At 47.3% G+C, this 23,429-nt stretch overlaps 1 protein-coding gene across 1 annotated transcript in view; it reads right to left on the bottom strand.

Moving 5' to 3' along the window:
* LOC144147686 (soluble guanylate cyclase 88E-like) overlaps positions 1 to 23,429 on the bottom strand; it is a 134,411-nt gene that overhangs the window by 27,003 nt on the left and 83,979 nt on the right. Inside the window, exons 6-9 of the mRNA XM_077679578.1 lie at positions 16,808 to 16,937; positions 13,983 to 14,129; positions 9,205 to 9,351; positions 1,850 to 2,006 (exon numbers count right to left, since the gene is read on the bottom strand). Coding sequence (XP_077535704.1) covers positions 1,850 to 2,006; positions 9,205 to 9,351; positions 13,983 to 14,129; positions 16,808 to 16,937 — 581 coding nt within the window. The remainder of the gene's footprint in view (positions 1 to 1,849; positions 2,007 to 9,204; positions 9,352 to 13,982; positions 14,130 to 16,807; positions 16,938 to 23,429) is intronic.

The raw sequence follows: 23,429 nt of genomic DNA, 5'->3' as shown, positions 1-23,429 counted from the left end.
CTACCGCGGCTTATCAACGATGCGCAACGCTTGAGGGGAGGCGCGCGCTGGGAGCACCCGGCCGGTCTGCCACAGTTCTGCCTGCAATTGTGGTAGGCTTGACACTGCGGTGAATATTCGATTGCCGCTCTCGTGAGTGGTGCAGATGACGATTTTTAATGCAATTCGCCATCGTATCATTAGCTTCTCGTATGTGCTGCCTTCGATTTTTAATGCAATTCGCCATCACATCATTAACTTCTTTCTCGTATGTGCTGCCTTGTTTGGGACTTGAGTCCCATTTCGTGCAGCTGTAACAATCTATCGCTCGAGCTACCTGCGCCAGCCTGCGCTACTTCGCGGCCGTGGCCGCCGCCTCCGCAGCGATCGTGCGGCTCACTCAGGGCGCTTTTCGTGCCCCCGTCGCGTTTTCCCGTCCAGTGTAATAAAAAGCAATGAAAATTGAGTGCCTGGAATCGCTGTAGAACTTACGTCACGGCCAGCTGCCCGATGAGCCGAAAAAATTCCGGGCGCCTACGCCGCCAACGATCGGATCGTTCGTTGCTCGAGAGCAAAAGCACCGACCTCCAATCGGAGAAGCGAGCCAGCGAGAAACGCCGGCAGTGCGGAAGGGGCCAACACAAACATGTGACGTGTTTGTATGTTGTTTATTTACTCCACATTCCTGAAATGTCGATTGCGCGAGGTGCTATGCTGGCTGCTATGTTGCGTTTCGCAGAATTTAGAAATGATTTCAAATATCTTCTAGGCTGTATTTTTAGCTTATATTTTGCAGATGATGTATGTGTGTTCACACCAATCTATGTCCGCAGTTATCTCGCTGTCAAAATTTTGTGTCAGTACTCCTTTAAGGTGTGTTCTCACTCGCGTATCGCAGACGTCGCGCGAATTTGGCGACGTCACTAAGCAGGCCGTCGCCTTCGCCGCTTAGCGACATCGTATACCGATCGCTCTCGGATCAACTTTTCTCGTCGATGCCATCGCAAATCACGTCACCAATCATGGCCGCATATTTGTCTGAAGTAGTTATTTAACCGAAAACCAAATGTTTGTTTACTTTTGGCAGTGCAAATGGGGGCTGGAAACCTTCGATGGGCGCACATTTGATGGAATAAGTAAATGTCGCGGAGTTTGACGGCACCTCAAACTTCGGCGTCTATGAAAAGAAGCAACCTTTGTGGGTGGAGATGCGAATTTCGTGGTTTCCAAGTCAACCTGTGTGTTCTTTCCAGCAAAAATAATTTAAAATGTACCCGTTCGATGTCATTCTTTTTGGCTCCTCCTCCCGCAACCCGTAAAATGCTCAGTAAAAGGTAGAAGCCAACTTGACGCACTACCCACATTTATACCAACCTCACCCGAGGAAGGCACCCACCAGCGTTTCTGACGCGCTGAAAGCTGCGCTCACCCCGACAGAAACACACACCACGCTTTTCGCACGCCGATCTTGTGTTTCAAAGCTTTAGTCATGTGCACGACTTGCAAAACTACGTGTAAGTTATAAATACATGTACGCATACAAAAAATCTCAACGTATTTTGCACTGGAGTGGCGCATGTACGTAAGCAAGCATTCTAGGCGCCTATCCTTCTGGTTGCATTCGCCAGGCAGCGCTGCATTTGTAAGGTCCAAATATTAGATGGTGTAACGCTAAGTCACGCCTAATCCTTGTTTTAAAAAGCCTGCGCCATGGTGTCCCTGTCCCAAGCTTTTCAGGAATGAAGCGATGAGCAATGTTTCAGAAGTTAGATAAGTAAGGGCAAGCCGTTCGCATGACTTGCTGTTGGGCGTGGGGTATAGAGGCGAGCATGCCGTCTGTGCGAATCGGCAATATATTTCGCCAACGTACCCATTCTGAGGAAAGTGCCCTGCTCGTCAAAGGGCTGTCGTTTTCCCTGGAAGGCGAAGAGCATTTCCAGTGCTGCCGCAGAAACCTGCTCAGCGTGATCTTCTCGCCGCTCGGGTGCTCCACTCACGAGCATGTACACCTGACCGACAGTCTCCACCTGCGTACGCGAGGGCAGAATTGAGCAGAGTGCCTCGATAGTTTTTGTTTTCATTGCTAGAATCAGACTTCGCGACTCTCTCACAGCTCTGAATCTCAGTTCTGCCAGGCTTGTTTTCATCGAAAATCCGTAAAGTATACTTAGAAACGAGTTAGTCTATTTACCACTCCCTCCACCAAAACCCAAGATTGGTATACAAGACGAAACTTCACATAAACAGGTTCCCAAGCTGTTTGCCAACTTGTGAAGTGAAAAAAAAAAAAAAAACAGTTTTGAAATCAGAAATATCAACCAGAATTCTCCTTTGTTTCAGCAATTGTAAATTTATAACTTATTATCTTCATTCCCATTTACAAACTAAACGTATTCCTCTATACCTGAAGTGCAGAGCCGAGGTACGACGGTTTTACTTATCCATTTTTTAATGTCCTTACGACAGGTGTTGTATGACAAAGATTAATCAATCCTAGGTTCAGGAGTTTTCCACGAGTGCTGGCGAGTTCTCCATGAGTAATGGGCTGCACGATCAAGTTTTGAAAATGCCTTTACCAGCGAGGGTTCCGATACACTTGCTCCTATCCTTTGTACACGCTCGAGCAGCGCGCCTTGAAACATCCAGAATTATTTTACAGCAAATCACGAATTCTAGCTGTTATACGTACTGATCAGCACATCCTCGGTACCTTCTAACCAACACGCGCCGAGTCGGTTCCTGTCGGCGCCAGAATATTACAATTTTTTTTTTTCAATTTGAACGAACGCATGCATTCCCTGGCGGCAAAAGTATTCAATAGACTATGCCAAAAAAAAAAAAAAGCTCACGTGCTTGTTTATTTCTGTTTTGACTGATGGTGGCGTGCATCGAAAAATTTCCCCCAGGAGCAGCTAAAGCGTGCGCGCACGCACGCACGCACCCACGCACGCACGCACACACCTACGCACGCACCCAAACACGCACGCACACGCACAAAATCAGCCGCAATGTACTGTTGACTACATGGTATATTTATTTCGCAGGCCTATAAATCACGCCTCAAATCCTGCGTCTGGTGACATGCCGCCCTCTCCAGGATAGCCGCGTTGTTTAAAGGGTAATAACAGGCTGCCCCCATGCATTGAAAGCGGATGATGAAGCATATCGTGGTGATTACTATAGAGATAACTATTTTTCTCGACAGCCCGTAAGTCTAAATTTTTAGTCCATGTAGCCCTGGGTATGTGAGGATCTCCGGCGTACATGCTCAGCTTCGGGCACTTCGCTTTGTGGAGCAGTTTTAACGTTACTGACTCCTCACAGGCCACCTAGTGTGTACTCTACAACTCATCTCGATGTGCCTGCAAAACACCGTTTCCTTTTTTTTTTTTTCGCTCTACAGCACCGCCGACGATAAGCAGTTGTATTCGCAACAAAACTGAGCTAACAACGCAAACGAAATTCTTCCATCCTTTCATGGCAATAGAAGCGCATTGAAAATAAATTACTAGAAAAAATGAACAGTCCAAATATAGTTTCCCAAAACCAGGAAAAACTGCTTGCTCGTCTGAGTGAAAATATTACCACTGGATAGCGCACCGAGTTCCCGTAGCTGCGCACCTTAGCAATTGTAGCAAGAGCCCGGAAATACGTCAGCCTCACTCGCGGAACCTTTGTGGCCCTTCCCCCGAGTCACTGTCCTGTTGTATCCCGCTAGAGTCACGAATCGTTCCACCTTTTTCAGCTTCACCTTCTACACACACTCTATTAACGCGAAAAAACTAATTTGGAGTTAGGCTACTCCGGAGAAAGCACGCACCGAGCCCGTTCCCACAGAAGCTGTGTCCGGAAAGCACGTGGCCAGTCCCATTGGAGGTGGCGCCGGCACCGATACCTGCCGCACACGTATCGGGTCATTTGACTTAACAACTGTGGCGACGAAGGGAATCGAACCCAAGGCGTGCAGTGATGAGCAGGTGATCTAATCCCTAAGCTACGCCCACGCTACGAGGAGCACATCAATCGAGGAACTTTAATGTGAACGCTATGATGCCAAGAGCAAGAAGAGAAATAAAACACAAGGAAATGGAACACGACCCTCGTGGTAGAAAAAGGTCTATAGCCTCTATTTTCACCCTGATGCATAGAAATACGGAAGTATGCCCGAGTTTGGGTGCTGCCTGGCTGGTGATTAGCTAGATGGCGCAAGCTGGCGGTCTAAGGCACGTAGTTTGAACTTGTGGCACAGAAACGCATCGTATGATAGAAATGGCGCGCGTCTACATCATGATGCGAGAAAATTATTAGAGAGGGTAATCCTCACCATAACAACACCCTAGCAAAAATAAACACTTTAATGTTATTATTTCGAAAGAATATGCATAGGGATACTCTGGAATCTTTAATGTACGAGTAAAGCTTTATCATCTTTGAACCTCATCTTATCAATACGAAAATTGTCGATTCCTATGTTACGCATTGTATGTAGAAAAAAGTATGGAAGAAATGTTGATTGGAATGTCTCAGGACATGCATGGTACTTGTGAAATTATTTGTTGCACAATTCCCCCCCCCCCCCTGTAAAATCGCGCTTTATATAAGGATGTACCACTTACGACCATCTTGTACAACCTTTTCATTGTAGCTTGTACGACCACCTTGTACCTTGTCGTACGACCACTTACGACACTTCCGGACATTCTCTGTCACGATGTACAGGGTGATTATCGGAGTACGAAATTACAGTTCAGATTAGTTGCATACGATATCTTCAGGTTGTACTTTTTTGCATTAATGGATGATCCCTATTAGCATTAATGGTGGTTTACGTAGCAAACAACTGTGAAACACGGGTTTAAGCGACGAAAACGATAGCACTGATGCATCAATTTTCTGTAAAATAAACATCGATAAGGAATAAGGGAAGATCTGTTTGAGATCCATTATAGGTGCGTAAGCTCGGATATGCCCCAACCCCAAAGGGAATAGCAATCGACTCGCCACGCGAGCAAAGAGTTGTCAACCTTTTCCACACTTGCGCTGGCGCTAGTCGCTAACGGTGCACTCCCCCACTGCTCACACACGGCGCCCCGCCGATAGGTTGGCCAGCACGGGGAAGCGGGGCTACAGTGAACTAGAAAATTCTAGTTTTGGTGAAACGAAAGCGCGAAGAAACAACGACAACCAGAAGGAACGATTACAACGGGACGGAGCGCTACTATCAACTAAACTTGTATTGAAAAAACAGGAACATAAATACATGAAGAAAAGACACAAAATAAGATGCTGCATCACTTGGGCCAGACACAAGCGAACCCCTTTTGTTAGGTAACATCCAGATAATCTACTTCAAGACTATACAGAGATACGGAGGGGGCACTTACGCACTCATCACCCATTTTCGCATTGTGAGCTGCCTCCACGATTTGGCTTGATTGATTGTAGGGTTTAACGCGCCGGCGCAACGCAGGCGATGAGGCGCGCCGTAGTGGAGGGCTCCGGATTAATTTTGACCACCTGGGGTCTTTAACGTGCGCCGAAATATCGTACAGACGGGCGTTTTTGCTTTTTGCCTCCATCAGAAAAGCGGCCGCCGCGGCCGGGAATCGAACCAACGACCTCGTGCTCAGCAGCGCAACGCCTTAGCCACTGAGCCACCGCGGCGGGTCTCCACGATTTCGCGCGTCTCTAGGTCAGGTTTTGGTTATGCTGGTGGTTATGTTCGTGTTTTTTCAATAAAAGCTTCGTTGATAGTAGCGCTCGGTCCCGTTGTAATCGCTTCTGCTGGTTGTCGTTGTTTCTTCGCGCATTCGTTTCACCATGAACCCTTACCAACTCGCCCAGCTTTCTTTATTACTTTAGAAGTTTCTAGTTAGATATAGCGCGCACGCATGCGCCGGCACTCGGCCGCTGCCATCCGGGAGTTCCTCCACTATGCAGGCCATAGAGTTTCATAGTTTGAAACTCTTGGTGCAGACACGGCGTCCCACTTCAGAGGCGAAAAGTTTTTTCTCTTCGTTGAGTCTGGAGTTTGGCTTCTGCAAATGAAGTTGCGACCAAGACCGCGAGAAGACGGCAATTTGTGATACACGATGAGCTCTACGAATTTACCGACGCCCTCTACGAATTTTGGTCCTCCCTTTCGGTCTGTGCTTTCGGCAGCTACGCTCTAGTGCATGACGGGAATCGTTCTTGCCGGAATGAAACGCCAGACGTGCTTGGTGTACTTTGATGACGTGGTTGTGTTCTCCAGTTCATTTGAAAAACGCCTGCCACGGCAAAAGACCTTATAGATGAGGTTTTTGAGGAAAGTTTCACTATCAAGCAAGACAAATGTCACCCGAACAGCTGAGAACTGAAAGTTATCAGTCAGGTTGAGAATACTCACGGTGCATTCCCAGAAGCTGAAAAAAAAAAGATTGCCGTAGCCTCATCTCCTCGAATAACTGATGAGAGGGCTGTACGAGTCTTCTGAGGACTTAGTGTGTACATCCGGTGCTTTGTGGGCGGCTTTCCCATAGCGAGGCACCTCAGGCGATCCACGAAAGCTTGACAGCGTAGCCTTCGTGTGAAGTAAAAAGCAACAAGAGGCGTTTGGCACACTGCTTAGGTGCTTGTAAACTGCACCAGTTCAGGCCGTTTTCGATGACAGAAATACGTACTGATGGTTGGGGGGGGGGCATTGGTGCCATCCGTGTGCAGTGGCAGGACAGTGCAGAAAAATAAGTAGCATACGCTGGCCTCCCTCTTTCCAAATCTGAAAGCAACTATGCAATTATTGGTAAATAATGCCTACCAGTCATCTGGCCTATAAAGTAAATTTCGCCCGTACTTCTCCGGCAGACCATTCAGGGCAGTCAGCGGCCATCCGTCCTTTCGCTTGCTCACCAATCTCAAGGACCCCTCCGGGAGACTTGGTCAATGTAGCTTTGGCTTCAACAGTACGGCAGAACGGCTGTGTGCAAATCGGACAGGAAACAGTGACGCCGATTGCTTGTCACTAGCACCTGTTCCGATCTAGCCATCTGACCGAGCCGTCGAGACCGTGCACACTACCGATATGGCGGCCTATTATCTGGCGGATGTGGGGTGCTACCGCTCATCGAGAACATTTGGGGTAACAATTCCACGGAAACACGCGCTTTTTTTCGGGCAATAACTTCGTACTGTCTACGGAACAATGTACTTTACAGAAGAACTTGCGACCACAGTGGGAAAAAATTATTCTCCTCATTCCGTAAGCGCTTCGAATGGCAGCTTTACATGCCTGCCATTATGAGCCGACCACTGCGTACTTCAGAGTCACTCAAACACTTGCTATAAGATCCATCAGAGATATTACTTGTCGAAACTACTAGCATAAAAACAACAGTATGTACACTCAAAAGCAATCTCGTGTTTAAACTTCACAACAATGCCCTCGAGCGACCCATTCATTCCACCGACAAAGCTGATTCGGCGAACCATAGCAAAGTGCATACAATTTGACCCAAATATGTGACCTGCGCTGGAGCACTACACAAGGAATAACGTCAGGTGTGCATTGCGCGGTGCCGCAGCTACAGCAAACTTTTGAGTCAAATCAGATGCTCGACATCGCCATTCCCAACAATTTTACTGATAGATGCATGTATTTGTCAGTCGAGCGCACTGCGGTGAGGCTGAACCGCCGGGTTACCTTAGAGTGAAAGGTCCTGTCGGGATTGCCAGTGCCCGAAGGCAACCCCTGCCAAACCTGCAGGACTTCTGCGTACGCTAGATCAGCCTGATCTCGACAAAGTGGAATGAAACTACTTGCTCCATTCCCGACGTCGTCATCGGGGAACGTATTATTAGACTTAGTATATATGTGTACGCTGAGGTGAAGGTCATTCCACGAGCAACTTCTCCACGGGTGCCCACATTCGTTCTTCACAACATCGTCTTCCGACATGGCGCGACCACCGGTGTTATAACGGACCCAGCTACTCCCTTTCACAGCTTGATTTATGCAAGATGTCCTCTGATCAACGCAAAGAACTCGCCCGAAAAGTACTGTCTATCACTCTCAAACCAATAGCCTGATGGAAGCTTTGTGAACGCCTTCACAAAGCTTAGACGACTTGTTGTCTAAGCGACAAGACTTGGGACGAAATTCTCCCTTCAGCAAACTGCTTATAACACGGCCGAGTACGTAAGTCTTTTTTATTTCATAATTTTTTCATGCTTCAAACATCTTAGTTGTGGCCATTGAGTCAAAAACGTTTTCATACTCTACGAATGTCATGGATAGCGCGATGTGATATTTAGCTATATTTAATTACTCGATTGATTGCATGCATATAATCAATTGTTCAAAAGCCCTTCATAAACTAAGCTTGTTTCCTCGGCTGTTGAAAGTGTAGCATGCCACTGGTTCGATTAAATCAGTAACTTGTACAGAACTGAGACTAGGCTGATTGGCCTGCAATTTTTAACACCTCAGATCTCACCCACCCTATGAATTAAAATAAGGTCCGCATTCTTTCATTTCTTCAGCACCCTCAAAGTCCTAATGCAATGCGAGAGCAATTCCGCGAACTCTTCTATCGCATAGTGCAATAGCTTTGCTGCTGTTTCGTCATCAGCTGGGGCTCTGCCTCTTTTTCATTTAATTTAAGTTTTTTTTTCACTTCATCCTTGGTAATGCACAAAACTTGCCCAACGAGGTCAGTTTCTTCAGAACTTATTTCGGAACCAGGGTCGCATGCGTAAAAAATTGTACATAATTGTTCGGCTATTTTCAATATGTACCGTCCATATTGTTTGTTACATTGCCTTTTAAGATTCTGAGTGCATACATTCTACTCCTACTAACGGTACACTTATGTCCTTGGTTTCCCAGATTCGTTAGCATATTCGTTGTAGTTTATGAGATTCGTTTTTTTTTTTTTTTGCTCTTTCCCTTTTACAGTTACAGCTGATTCGATGAGTATCCTAGTCACGTTAACATTCAGGGCTTCTACGGTATATTCATCTTCGCTTAACGTCGCAACTTTGTTCTGAAGCCGCATTTGAATTCCTTTTCTCTGTTTTTATTGACTGCGGGTTAATGCGGAGATTAGCGGATGAGCCCCGAGGATCCGCGCCGGATCAGGCCCGGTTAATTGAGGAAAGGACATGATAATGCCGGCAATACCAGTGTACCGGCAAAGTCTTGCTGCGAGCCAGATATGCACCTTGTCCTGTGCTAAAATAAATGCGTACCTTGAAGACGTGGTAGCGATCGGTGATGAGGTCGAAGAGGGAAAATGTTGCGTTCACCCAACTGACGACTTGCATGGGGCTCAAGTGTCGACAGGCCGCCGGAAAGTTCACCAGCTCACTGAACAGCACAGTCACGCTGTCGAAGCTCTGGTTCAGGAAAGAATCACAAATATCCGTGTGTTTATAGGGGTGCAACCAACTGAGCAGCTTTGCCGACCCAGGAATGTTTCTATTCGTGGGGCTCCAATCAGGGAATATGAGATGTTTGATTACAACCAAAATATTTAATATCTAGACCGAACGCAAACTCATGCATGCGTAGCGGAACCATCTAGAAATCATCGTTTAGTGTAAACTCCCATCTTGTTGCGTTTTTTTTTTCTGTGAATCTGCCTACCATCTAATATGACGGTTCAAGAAAATTTATCTGCCTATTTTCAGTAAAGTTCTTGTCAACACTTTAGGGCATATGGGGTGCGAATTTGCATACGCAATGCCTCGCTATTACTAGCGTAGGTGGGTTTCATATGCCACAGTCGACGGGTAAGAGAGCGCAGTGATGCGTTTGTCCAATGTATCTGCTAAAACACTGTTTAGCCATCAAAGCACTCTTCTTTTGGGTATTGTTTAACGTAATGTTAGGGATAGTATTTTGCTACGAGTTTGTTCCTGTTTTAACGTTTCGAAAAGGAGCTATATAAAATAAGCACAACACATCAAGGCGTAACGAAACGCTCATGATATAAAACTCCATTACGCTCAGTTTTCTGGAATGACTGTAGTTAAGCATCGTGACAAATATTCATTCCAGCTACCAGCTAACCACAAATTTCACATTATCTAGCCCTAATTTTACACCCGTCGCAGTGGCTGAGTTACTAAGGCCTTGTGCTGCCGAGATCGAGGACAAGGATGCGATTCGGGCCAAAGCGGCCGCTTTTGGGATGGCAGTAAAGAAGAATATTCCAGGCAATCAAGATTTCGACGCATAAGAAGGATGCCCAGGTGGTCTCAATTAATCCGCAACCCCGCTGCGCCGCGCTTCATAGCGCATGTAAAAAAACACACAAAGAAAATGGCTCGTAAAACACATTTTTTTTTAAATTGCAGGAATTGCAGGAACCCATTTTGTAGTGGTTGGTCTCTGCCCGAAGCGGTAAAAACCGCTGGAAATGAAATTGGGCTATTACGCGCTAAGCTGTAACAGCTCGACAGTGAACAAAGATGCTAGGGCTTACCGTATACAGTGAAATGCTACGGACTTTACCACCTGAGGTTCTTCACATGCGCCACGCACGCGTTTTTGTTTTGTCCTTTATGATAACGTGAAACAAATTCTTTCATTTATAATGTGTGAACACTCATGCCGCGAGACACCTGTGCACCGTTTGTTTCGTATACACGACCGTGGCCTTTCAGCAAACTTTCGCCCATTGTCACGAGCAATTTAGAGACCAAAATGACCAAGGTAAGATATATAAATCAATATACGAGCACTTATTCGTGTTTATTCATTTATTTATTTAAAAAAAAAATAAAAAATTCTGCGATTGCAGTTTTCTACTATTCGCTTCGGTATATTTTTTCTACTCACGTTTTTGTATTATTGATGAAACAACTCCCCCCATTCCAAACCCGTTCGGGTCACCACCCGAACTACGCAGATTTGGCGTTCTGATACAAGTTTCTTTGACCTACTTTACTTGCAATGTCGAAGACCCCCAATTGCGATCAGAGTTGCCGTCTTGTTGTCTGCGTCTGATTTTTTTATAACAGTATGCACATCACTCAAGACCTAACAAAGGTACGTAGGGGCATAAAAACGCTAGCACCATTTGCAACATCCACTCCTGATACTCTGAACGCTGCAACTGTTCGGTTTTGCTGTTTCTCGAGCATGCGGTATGTCTGCCATCCATATGAACTAAACAACATTGTTGAAACTTTTGTAGAAGAAGGAGAGGAAGCTGGTACCGAGCTCAACAGACACATGGGCGATGAAGACGACGACTAGGAGAGGCGACAAGGTGGCTGATCACAGAGCGGTTCTGTGTAAATAATGTAAATATATTGGCTTTCTATCAACGACAGCCTCCTCCCTTGCCTCCCTGCACGTTTTCCACATCGTGGTGAAACCCGGGACGTCAAGCGACACGACGAGGTGAGCCATGGAGCGGGATTCAATTTTTCGACCGCATTGCTCACCCCGAAGCAAGGAGGAGGCGTCCAAGCAGATGAACCGGCTGAGTCTTGTTCAGAAAAGCCTTGTCGAATACAATCAGACGCTGATCGCCGAAATAACGTCCACTCTAGGAGAAACCAAAGACGTTGAGGCTGCTGTGTCATTAGCCAGGCTCCAGCACAGCACCGACCGACTTGATAGAATCAACGACGAGCTGGAAGCTCTGGCCCGTGGAGCCAAACTTGACGGCCAACAAGACGACGCTCAGGAGTCGGTGAAAAAAGCGCACAGAATTATTGCCTCACTGGAAATAAGACTCCAGGAACGAAAGGAGAATGCACCACCTAAGAAAGTTGTGAGAGAAGAGCAATACTGACCCGAAGGTGGATCGATTAGTACCAGCGACAGTAATAAACCTGGGGAAGACAACGTAACCTGCCGAGAACTAACTACTACAACGTCATCGATGGGTATTATAATAGGCCGTCGGCCCCGAGAATTTTCACCCACGGCTATATCGCCAGCTCGAACAACGCCCTACACCTCCATGAGCGGCCACTCAAATGAGAAGGCTCTTTGTGAGACCCCTGTGCACCTCTCGCTAGGATCTTAAGACGCCATGATGCCGGAAGTGCCAAAGCAGGAACGAAATTCAGGCCATTTAATGTTCCCGAAATCTATGACAACCGCATCAGCACCAGAAGATAACATCTTGGACGCTGCCCCGGCTTCGCAAGGTTTCACCAGCGAAGCCTGCGCCCTTGATGTCTTTGAGAGCTCCCCTGCGGCCTCAAGGCATCGTACAGACATTATACGAAAGGACCTTCACGAGGGTGCATATGTGGTGCTACATGAAGATGGGCTAAGCGAAACAGTTGAGATGAGTTCTACGAACGACAACGGAGATTCGCCACTACGACGCAAGCCTGATCGCGTGACCGAGATGTGTGTTTGCGTCGGAGGTACGAACGGCACAAGACGTAAACACAGCCTACTCACCGATTCACGCAGCACATTTTCCGAGATATTAAAGGAAACTACTCTTACGCCCCAAGATGTGCTTTCAGCTACGACCGAGGCGGCAAAAGTGCATCAGCTTCAGCTCTACGAAGTAACGGCAGCAAAAAACGAGTTGGTTAATATCGCTGCTCGTAACAGCACGGGCCATTGAACAGGGACCGCAGAACTTCACATTGGGCTAAAAGCTACTGTAAAACACGGCACATCGTCAGTAAAGGTGTCAAAGAAGAATTCTTCCTCGATCACGATGAAGTCAACGATTAACCAGGCCCCTGACCTGGTTCAGAAATCAAGAAAACACGCAAGAAGCGGTGTCACGGCAGTTTTCACTGCACACAACGTGAATATTGATGTTTCGAACCTAGGTGTTAGGTGCAAACACCGGACCTCGGTGAAACAATCTCCGAAGACTACGCCGACACAGAACTACGCTGAAAAATGTGCCTGTGGTTCATCGCCTGGCCTGATGATCATGAAAATACATAGGCCAAAAGTAAGGAGAAAGGCGAAGTGCAGAAGAAAGAGAAGGCCGAAAATAAAAAAAAAAATCGGACATGGGCTGGACACGAACGGCAAACTGACTAGGCACCATGACCGCTCGTATGAACTTTTTGGGGCGGGAAGAAGTTAAAACTTTTGTAGAAGACGAAGAGAAAGGTGGCACCGAGCTCAACAGACACATGGGCGATGAAGAAGATGACTAGGAGATTCGATAAGATGGCTGCTCACAGTACCGTTCTATTTAAATAATGCAAATACATTGGCTTTCTATCGACCACGGCCTCCTGCCTTGCCTCCCTGGACGTTTTTTACAAACATATTAAAATAAACTTCTAGCTTAAGCTAGCAGCTTCCACACTCCCTTGATCTGTGAGCAGCGTTTAAAGGAGCCATGAAGACAAAATACAAGTTGGGTTTACTAGAAAGACTGCTTAGTCCCGATAACAATGATACCAATATCATCGCAATCTTTGAACAAACAACTGAGATATTAAAGAAAACGTGTGAAGCAGTCGCGACCCCCTAGCCAATTTTTCGCAACTTTTCCATGACGTCACGGAACCTTGTTTGTGCGATTGGCGGCCGCCTAAATGACCTGTCGCGACGACACATGACTGGACGTCTGTAATGTGGCCTCTAGTTCCATTTGACCGCATCACTTGAATGCTAACGTGCAGTTAACGCACTGAAAATTGTTTTATTGTTGGCCCGTATCACGTCATTCTTGCTCATAACACGTCACTGTGGAGCAAAATATCAAAGTTTTTAAATACTTTCTGCTTTTTTTTTTCGCTAAAAAACAACTTTTGTGGCTGTAATGGAGCTGAGTGAGATACTGAATCCTAGTAAGTTCAAATTAAACAAAGTTGTATTTTCTCTTCATGGCTCTTAAAGACGCGAAAAGCGACGCCAGCCGCTCACGCTGCCCTTCATGGCGTCTTCTGGGCGTCATATATGGGCTCATATACCCACGCAGCCTGCAGTTCGGTTACATGATTCCCAATACTTCGAAAATAGCAACACAAATGCCGGGTTACTCCCGCTTGAGCCCTAGGCGTGCTGGGCTGTTTCTCACCTCGCACGTGTTGACGGGGTCGGCGCCGCGTCGAAGCCTGTCGGCTACCGACCTGGGGATCATGGAGTAGAGCAACTCGTCCCCCCTCAGTCGCCAGGCGTCCAGCCTCACCAGGTTCTCTTCCAGCGTCCGGCTCTTGCGCTCTTGCTGCGACCCCGAGGCAGACAGGAAGGCCGATACGTTAAGCGCATGTTTACCCGTCTGTGGTACCCAAAACTGAGTGGGGCAAGTGTAATCAGTGACAATACCGTGCGAAGAATTGGGTCACATGAATAAGGAAGTTCGCAAAAACAAGTTCCGCGTGTTTCGAATTTCCTGGCGTTACTGTGACATTTTTATCTATAAAATTGTCAGTATCCAGGAGCTTTCATACATCCACCTAAAACGGGATCGCAAGCGAAATAATTTCTTAAAGCAAAGCTTTACTAATATCGTCGAGCGATTTCGCCATCACGGTAAATTTGACCTAAATTCCACCGCAGCTGCGCCGTGCCCTTGGCAAGGCTTCACGTGAGTCGATGGCCGCGTTCTCCGCTGCCGCCGCCGCTGCGGCGGCGCATGCACTCTCCGCAGCTGGTTCGCGCCTGACCACGTGGCTCTCCGCGTACATGCGAGCTTGGCCATGAATGAGAGCAAGTCCGGGCCGTCATCTCTGAGCGTTGCGCACGTGTTGAGCGGGAGTTGGAGGGCGGAAGCGGGACCCCCACCGTTGAAAAGGCAGGCTTTTAGCGAATAGTACGAATACAGCTAAATTAAAGGCTAAACAAGCGAAACCAAGACTTAACCAGGCCAAGCCAAGCTTTCGTTTTGCATATCCAGGGGCAGCTGAGCTAAGACTCAGCCATCTTTTTTATTATGTAGTTTGTTTGAGCGCTACTTTGTTTTCGGGTAGGCCTATGGAGATTTTCCGGCTTGCGCAACTTGCCGCTTTTCTACTCCTCCCGTTCCGGAGTGAGCGTGCTGTTCCGGGCAAGTGAAAAAAATTGGCTCTATTCCACGCTGTGAAGGGGGTTGGACTGCGTTGCTGTAAACGACACCCTCAACGAGTACCCATGCGGCGTCACTTGAATTCACACACCTGGCATCCTCTCACCGCTACCACCTATCACGCTCTTCGCCTCCCTGTCTCACTCCTCTCTTGATGAATTAAATGGAGGTTTTTCGAATGCAATTCAAATTTCCCGCCGATGATGATGATGATGATTGCTATTGGTTTCCCCTTTGAAGCGGGGTGATGACATGTAATCTTACCAAAAAGGACTAATATAACCATGTTTTACACTCTTGGTTTAATACTAGCGCTGCTTAGGGAAGGCACTAAAGCTTATTAGGCCCGAAATACTTTCTTTTCCCTGTTACAGCCGGTAACTGTCCTAGGAAATATTCCCCTCTCTGCTTTTCGTCCACCAGCATTCTAATCTTCTTTTCGTCCCCTCGACAGCCTTGAAGTTATTGAAGTTAACTTCCTCTCTGATACCCTTAAATCCTAGGGCTTCTGGAAGCACAATATTCCCTTCATGTAGTTTTGGATGGATACCCTCACATTCTAACACTATGTGCCGCATAGTTTCTGTTTCTTTTCCGCAGACCACACATACCCTATCATTTTGCGCACGAGCCTTCGCAGTGCTCGTGCGCCCTCTGCCTGGAACAGCCCGAGCGGAAGTTCTGTTTTTTTTTTTTTTTTTGCTTGATTTTATGTCGCACGTTCCGGCGCCTAATACTGCCCAGTTTGGAACGCGCCGTTTCAGGCGGCCACTTTTAGCGTCTTTCGATGAATGAATAGAAGGGCGACACGCGCGCCTTTGGCGTCATCTCTGGCACTGCTTTCCCCACACTCTTGTTTCATGCGTCGCCGCCAAAGAGCGCCCTTCCCCTCTCCAGACGCTGAATCCAAACCACTGTCTGTATCCCCCGTTTCCACGTGTGGGCGTAGCTTAGTCGGTAATACGACAGTTTCGCTCCTCTGCTCTATGCGGGCCTAGGTTCGATCCCTGGCGGTGCCAGTAGTTTGTTTGTGCAGCCAGTAGTAGCCATGGATGCTTGTTTGTGTAGCCAGCAAGTAGACTGGGAGTTTTGAACACGAAAATTTCTTTGGCTGGTTAGAGGTATACTGCTTCGCAGTAAAATCCCTCGGGAAAACACTACTGCCTCCTGAGTTTAACGCTAATTCACCCCTTTAACTTGTAATCACATAACATATTGTTGAGTTCACCCTTCGAAAGGCGTGGTGCCTGGTATCAGGCACAAAGGAGACGCATTCACTCAAACGCCCACATCGGCGCTGGCTATTTCGAATACGCGAGCCTGATCACAGCCTTAAAGCCGCGGTTGAGCGTTGATTTCTGCTTATTTTAATAAAATATTGGCTGACTGCAAACGGTGACTGAAAACAAATTATTCCACGTGAGCAAGGAATCCACAGCTAGCATTTGCGTCGTTTTTACCAGCATTACTGTCCTTACGCAACAACTGACTGAAAATATCTAGCGCTAGTATTTAATCATTCCGCCACTTAATATACCAATGTGACGCTCCATTCTTTTGACTGGTGAGATAAGCTATTTTACAGATAGAATAGAAATGTCAACACGGCAAGACACGGAAGGTAACGACGGATAACTCGTTCTATTTGAGATGCGCAGTCATAAACGAATGAAACGCGAACACGAAAATATGAACAAGAACACACAAACAACGCGATTCCTTTCCATGCAGGTCAAAATGACGCGTGGCTTAGTTACAAAAACAAAGCTGGGATATGTGGCTTTCCAAATATACCAATAGCGCGCCATTTTTAGCTCGAAAAGTGGTGCGCTGCTTACCTCCCTGTAGGAGACTTCTAGGTTGGCTCCGTGCTGCCATCCAGCAAGCACAATGTCACGCGTCATGTCGTGGATGCACAAATCCTCGAGGTAGAGGCCAGCCATTTGTAGCTCGTCCAAGCCGCTTAGGCTGCAGCACCCATCAAAAGAAAGCAAGTAATTTTGGGGCCCCTCACACACACACACACACGCGCGAACGCACATATACACACAGATATATGTATGTATATATATATATATATATATATATATATATATATATATATATATATATATATATATATATATATATATATATATATATATATATATATATATATATATAAATATATAAATATATATATATATATATATTAAGTAAAGAGTCGGATACACAGCAAGAACAATAACAAAGAAGGTTTACTTATGTAGCGGCAACGGGACTTGCTTTCATCAGAGGACAGTTACATGATTTTCCTGTCACAAACATTCGGAACACATTTCTTATATAGATTTGCAGAGACTGTGAGAAGGAGCGGAAGATGTTTCGGACGGAGAGTATGCATGCAGTCGGGCTATGTCTATGTTACAACAACAACAACAAAAAAATAGAGAAAGGAGAGAGAGAGAGAGAAATGGGTCGTATTAACAAGGCAGCTGTCAAGGTTGCACCACGACAGGGCAACGTACCTGGCATGGGCTGCAAGTTCAGACACTGCGGAAGACTAGACAATCGCGGTTTCAAAAGGAAGAGAAAAGTATACAATCAGGTATTCAGTGGGTGGGGAGACTGGTTCGGAAGAATCCATACAGTCATGAACGAAGATTGTGTTTTGGGTGTGTCCCCCGCGGATGGAAAGAATAGATACAGTGCACAAAATAGCATCGCACAGGAGCTAGCAACTGAACAGGAAATAGGTAGGGTCCATAGATTACAAAGGGTTAACCGTTTCTAAGTGGTGGGGGGAACGCGGCCTCCTTCCCAATAATGCGACAAATCGCATTGTTGAGTCGCATTAGGCTAATAAAGCTGCTGTATTTGGAGAGTTTCTGCGAATTCAGATGGGAAACGTAGGGGTACGATTAATGAACAATGTGATAAAAATTATGAGGTCGCCAATTTTAATCGAGGTATAAGCACGTTAGTTTTCCGTAACTTTCATTAATACCAAGCGTCTCTGACCCAAACCTATAAATGAGATAAGATTCCTGAACCTTGCGGTAGTGGTGGGTTTTGAAAGCGGATTCTTAAATTGTTGCTTTAAGATGTTCAAATGCATCACCGGGACCGTTCACATGTCTTGACAGGGGCAAATAAGGGCAACGTTTTGCGTGAGAGCGGTGATTATTTAACCGTATTCGGAAGGGCGTTTCAGTTTGGCCGCTATATTGCTGCCTACAAACAGTGCACTCTGTGATTTATTGTTTTCCTTTTTTTCCCTCTTTCACTGCCCACCAACCATGATTCCATTCTACAAACTCTCCCTTCCCTTGCCGTGCCCTCCCCCTTGCAACATTTTCTCTCTCTCTCTCTCTCTCTCTCTCTATATATATATATATATATATATATATATATATATATATATATATATATATATATATATATATATATATATATATCAGGGTGTCGAACCGGAACCGAACCGAACCGAAAATCGGAACTGAACCAGTATTTTTGCCGGAACTGAACCCGAACCCGAACCGTTATTTTTTGAGCACGCTGAACCCGAACCGGAACTGAACCTAAAAAAGAAATAACGGTTACCGGTTCATGCCGAAACGGTTCGACAGTCCGTTGTTAATATTGCACAGTCAATGCAATTCAGGCCCTTTTGTTCTTTCACGTACCATCAACTTCGTACCCGCTCACGCACTTTCCCCTCCAAACAATAGAACACTATCACGCTCTATGTAACAACAGGGGAAATGAATGAGCACCAAAGTAGCAACGGTCTATTGCTGCTGAAAGTGCGAGCGTAGTGAAAGCTGACCAAACGAAATGTCATTCTCGGCAGCTTGAAGGGGATATAAAACGACTTTGCCCTTCCCTAGAGCTCTGCGACTTTATTGGAGCAATCAGGCTTCAAGAGTGCTCTACGGCGCAACAGCGAAAGCCCACACCCGATGTGTGCAAACTTTTTGCATTTCATAGTTTGCTGAAGAGTTGGGTTGGGTATTCGGGGAATGTTTGGAATGTCGGGGCAGGCCCACGTAACGTGGTAAAGGGAGGCATACTGAGTTGTGCAAGAAGGGCATTTGTTTGAAGGGTGAATTGTAGGGTACATGGCATGGAGTCTTCCTGGGTGCGGGCAGGTGTTTGTTTGTAGTTGACGCCAGAATGTCGCTTCTTCTCTCGTTAAGGATTTGTGCGGAGGAGGAAAGGCTTGTCGGGTGAGTTGCTGGTGCTGTAGAATTTTTTTTGTATTGGAGCATTATGGGCTCCCGGTAATAATCCTCCAGTGGCGCCCGGGAGGAATGGGCTCGGGCGACAGCGTTAGCTCACTGATTGCCACGAAGAGGGTCGTGTCCGGGAGTCCATACTATTGTAACACTTGGGAGGTGTTCTGGGGCCTTGCTGGCGAGAATGCGGTGCGCTATAGAAGAGACCCTGCCCCTTGCATAGCCCCGGCAGGCCGCCTGGGAGTCGGTGATGACGCATACGTGTTTTCGGTCTCACGTGCTGGATACTACGGCAATGGCTATAGCTGCCTCTTCTGCCTCTGTTGGGCTGCTTGTGTTGACGGAGGCCGAAGCTATCTCCTGCAGGTCTGGGTAGATGACGGAAATTGCCATCGCTGGCCGATGCGGATACTTGGCTGCGTCCGCGAACCTCGAATCGGGGTGACTGCCGAACCTTGACTGAATATATTTGGCTCTCGCCGACCTTCTCCCTGTATGGTGCTTGGAATGCATGTTCCGAGGTATTGGCGCCACGTTGAGTTTCTCTCCGATCTCGAGGCGTAAAGTCTCCGTTTTCGCGGCGTGCCCTCCAGCGTTGCTGGAATATCCCAGACGAGGGAGTACTTGTCTGCCGGTAGGAGTGAGCGTGAGACGTTCCCGCTGGCTTATAAGGTGTGCTTGGATATGCTCCTCCACCACGTTGTAGACGACTAAGGAGAGGAGCTTGCCAGTTGCTGTGGTGGGTGGTAGACCGAGAGCTTGTTTGTAAGCCCTGCGGAGGACGGTATCAATCTTTTCCTTTTCGCAATTCTTGAGCTGGAGATACGGAGCTGCGTAGACGATCCGGCTGATAATTAGGGCATGAATAAGTCTCGTCACGTCTGATTCCTTGAGCCCGCGATGCCTGTTGGTAATTCGGCCAATCATTCGCACTATTTGGGCTGCTGATTGTGTAATTCATTGAACTGTGTATCCGCACTCCCCATTTTTCTGTATATGCAAGCCAAGGATGCGTGCTCGGTCGACAATGGGAATCTCTTGCCCGTCCAAACTCACTCTGATCTGGGGTTGCTTATATGCGAACCGTCGTCGCCGGCGTTTAACTAAAAGTAATTCCGATTTCTCCGGTGCGCATTGGAGCCCATTCGCTTGTGCGTATTGCTGCACTGTGTGTACGGCGCTTTGCAATTTTTCTTATATCTCGCCATCCGATCCCGTGTTGGTCCAAATCGTTATATCATCGGCATAAATAGCATGATGGATGCCTTCAATCTCGTGCAGTTTCGATGGCAGCTTCATCATGGCTATATTAAATATGATTGGAAAGAGTACGGCGCCTGTGGCGTGCCTTTGTTCGGGGTTCTTATGGTGTCGGTGCGGAGATCTCCGATTCCTATTGTGGCCGTCGGTTCGTCAGAAAGGATCGGATGAAGTTGTACGTTCGTACGCCACAGTTTGTTTCCATTAGATTTTCGAGGATAGTATGATGGGCTACATTGTCAAAGGCTCCTTTCAGATCTAACGTCAAAATTGCCCTAACGCCGTGTGGAGAGGCCTGCTGGATGACGTCCTCATTCAGTTGTAGCAGAATGTCTTGGGTTGGTAGTTTCGGTCGGAAACCAAACGTCGTTTCAGGAAAAAGTTCCCGATCTTCCAAGTATGACTGTAGACGGTTCAGAATTATGTGCTCGAGAAGTTTCCCGAGGCACGACGTGAGCGATATCAGACTCAAGTTGTCTAGGGTCGGAGGTTTATTCGGCTTCGGGATGAGTACTACGTGGGCCTGTTTCCAATCTTCAGGAAGGGTGCCGGATTCCCAGTGTTTGTTGTAAAATTTTCTTGGGGCTTGAACGGAAGAGTCGTCCAGATTTCTTAGGAGTTGGTTCGTAAGCTGATCTATGCCCGGAGCTGTGTTGCGGGTGAGAGCGGCAAGTGCTTGTGGAAATCGTTTTACGGGCGATCCTTGCGCCCTCGAAAGCACCAGAGTTTCGATAGCTGTGCGTCGGACACTACTGGTTGCTCCCTGCTCCGCACAAGAGCCCCCAATATCGCTTTTCGAGTTCAGATCAGATATCATCTTTGACGCTGCGAATGTCCTCAAAGAATTCCCCCGGCCTATCCTCGTCCGCTTCCACGAGGTAACGTAGGCACTCCGCCAGCCTACTTAGTTTCGCCTTTCTGTCTCTCGCCTCCTGACCCCCAAATGTGATTTCTGCACCTTTGATGAGTTGTTTGAAGCGCTCCCCCGCAAGTCCATCAATGGTCGCAGCGTTGAGCGCTTCAATTTCGCCTCTTACGCGATCAACAAAGGCCGTGTTATCCAGGACCGTATGTAGAGTACAAGAGCGAACGGCTGCCGACCTTTCTTTTGATTCCGAGTTCGAATCGCACGGCTAGCAGCAAGAATTCAGCATACAGTGCCGGGCGTCAAAAAATGACTTTGTGTGTGTAGTTTTTGTCATTTTTCAGTATTTCTGGCAGTGATAACGTTTGCTTATCATGAACCGATCTTGCAAATTAGCCCCGTCATGCTAATGCTACAAGCAATTTAGCCAGACTTCCCTCGTTTAACTCAAAAAAATTCACAGCATATCCCCGGGGTGAATGATGATGAGTGGGCGAAGCTCCTGAGGGGAAATCATCGGTAAAACCGTGACTCTTCAGTGAAAGTTCGCCCACTAAATCTGTGTCCGAACGTAACGTCTAGAAAGTCTCGCTTAAACCGCGCGTCGGCACCTTGGGGCTGAGCTCGCCTGATGCGTTTTGCAGACGCCTCACGAGCTCTCACTGCATCGGGGTCTGCCTGCCGATACGCGCGCTTTCTCGCCGCTTCCCGTTCTCTGACGTTTTGGAGATCCTCTTCGCGCCGCAGCCGTGCCGCTTCGCGTACGGCAGGGTCCTCGCGCCGTTGCCGTGACGCTTGGGCCTCTCGTTCTCGAACGCTGGGATCTTGGCGGCGTCGTCGCGCAGCCAGACGACACGCTTCGGCCTCCCGCTCTCGTACGGCAGGATGTTGGCGGCGGCGTCGCGCAGCTTCACGGAGCGCTTCTGCCTCGCGGGCTCGCACATCTGCAGCCTTATCCATCGGGCGACTCCGAGCGCGCGCCAACAGCGAACGGATTTTATTACAACGCTCCCCGCCATCTAGTAAACAATCCAAAAACTAAACTAGAGGTAGCCACGCCATCTTGTAAACAATCCAAGCGCATCTTTTCATCATATACAAGTACCGCCATCTAGTAAACAATCCAATAACTAAACTAGAGGTAGCCACGCCATCTAGTAAACAATCCGAGAACTAAACTAGAGGTGGCTACATACATACGTCGAGGATGGACAGACCCACGCCCTAAGGAGCTTCGCCCCTAAAAGCTTTCGTACAGTCGCGATCTCCCCGACGCAGGCCAAGTTAGTCGTGAAAAGAATGCGCCACTAGAATTAGAGTTGTCTTTGGTAAGAGCCTTCCAACAATAATAGCTTGGTTGAATTTGCCTCCTGGTAGCCGATTGCTGCTAGAGAAAAAGGTATGATTGTTTTTAACAGCGAGCTGTTGTACAGGCCATAAGTTCGGTGTTGCAGAAAAAAAATACCAAGAATATGCGGAGCGCCCGTGAGCGCGTGCCTCGCGGTACGCCGAGTCCCGGGCTCGCGCAGTGGCTTTCGCAAAAAAGTCTCCAGCGCTGTAGTCAATCACGTGCTACCGCGCATGCAGCGCTTTGCATAAGGAAAACGACAATACCGATGCATATGATGATGACTACCACTAGCACAGAGCAAAGCAACGACGGAACATGTAAATAAACAATTTCAAACATGTACAAAAGCGTGGTGATTTGTCGTTCAGTGCTGACGTATCACAAAATCCTGCAGCTTCACTATGGTTCAAGCATTGCGCGATTTAGAGCAAGTTTGGCCAGTCGAGCTGGTGGAAGTCTACAATGCTGAAGATGACTTTGCATCCACCACTCGCCGCGAAAAAGACGACAACCTCTTCGGTGCATATGACGACGATTACTAGCACCGCAACTATGCAAATAAAAAATGATACCGAAACTTAACTATGCGTCCGGCAATGCTCACATATAGTACAATAGCTCCGCATTCAAGTCTTGCGTGTGCGTGCAAGCTTCCCTGAATTTTTTTTCGCTGCCTTTCGCCATCCAATAGGCCCAAAATCAAAAGGAACATTTCACTAGACGTCCCTTCCTTTGTCCGAACTTTCACATAACGAAACCTCTCATTA

The sequence above is a fragment of the Haemaphysalis longicornis genome, unplaced genomic scaffold (genome assembly GCF_048455015.1).
Source record: "Haemaphysalis longicornis isolate Haplotype H1 unplaced genomic scaffold, Haemaphysalis longicornis Haplotype H1 scaffold_1, whole genome shotgun sequence".
NCBI lineage: Eukaryota > Metazoa > Arthropoda > Arachnida > Ixodida > Ixodidae > Haemaphysalis > Haemaphysalis longicornis.
This window is presented reverse-complemented; position numbering and strand designations above follow the sequence as displayed.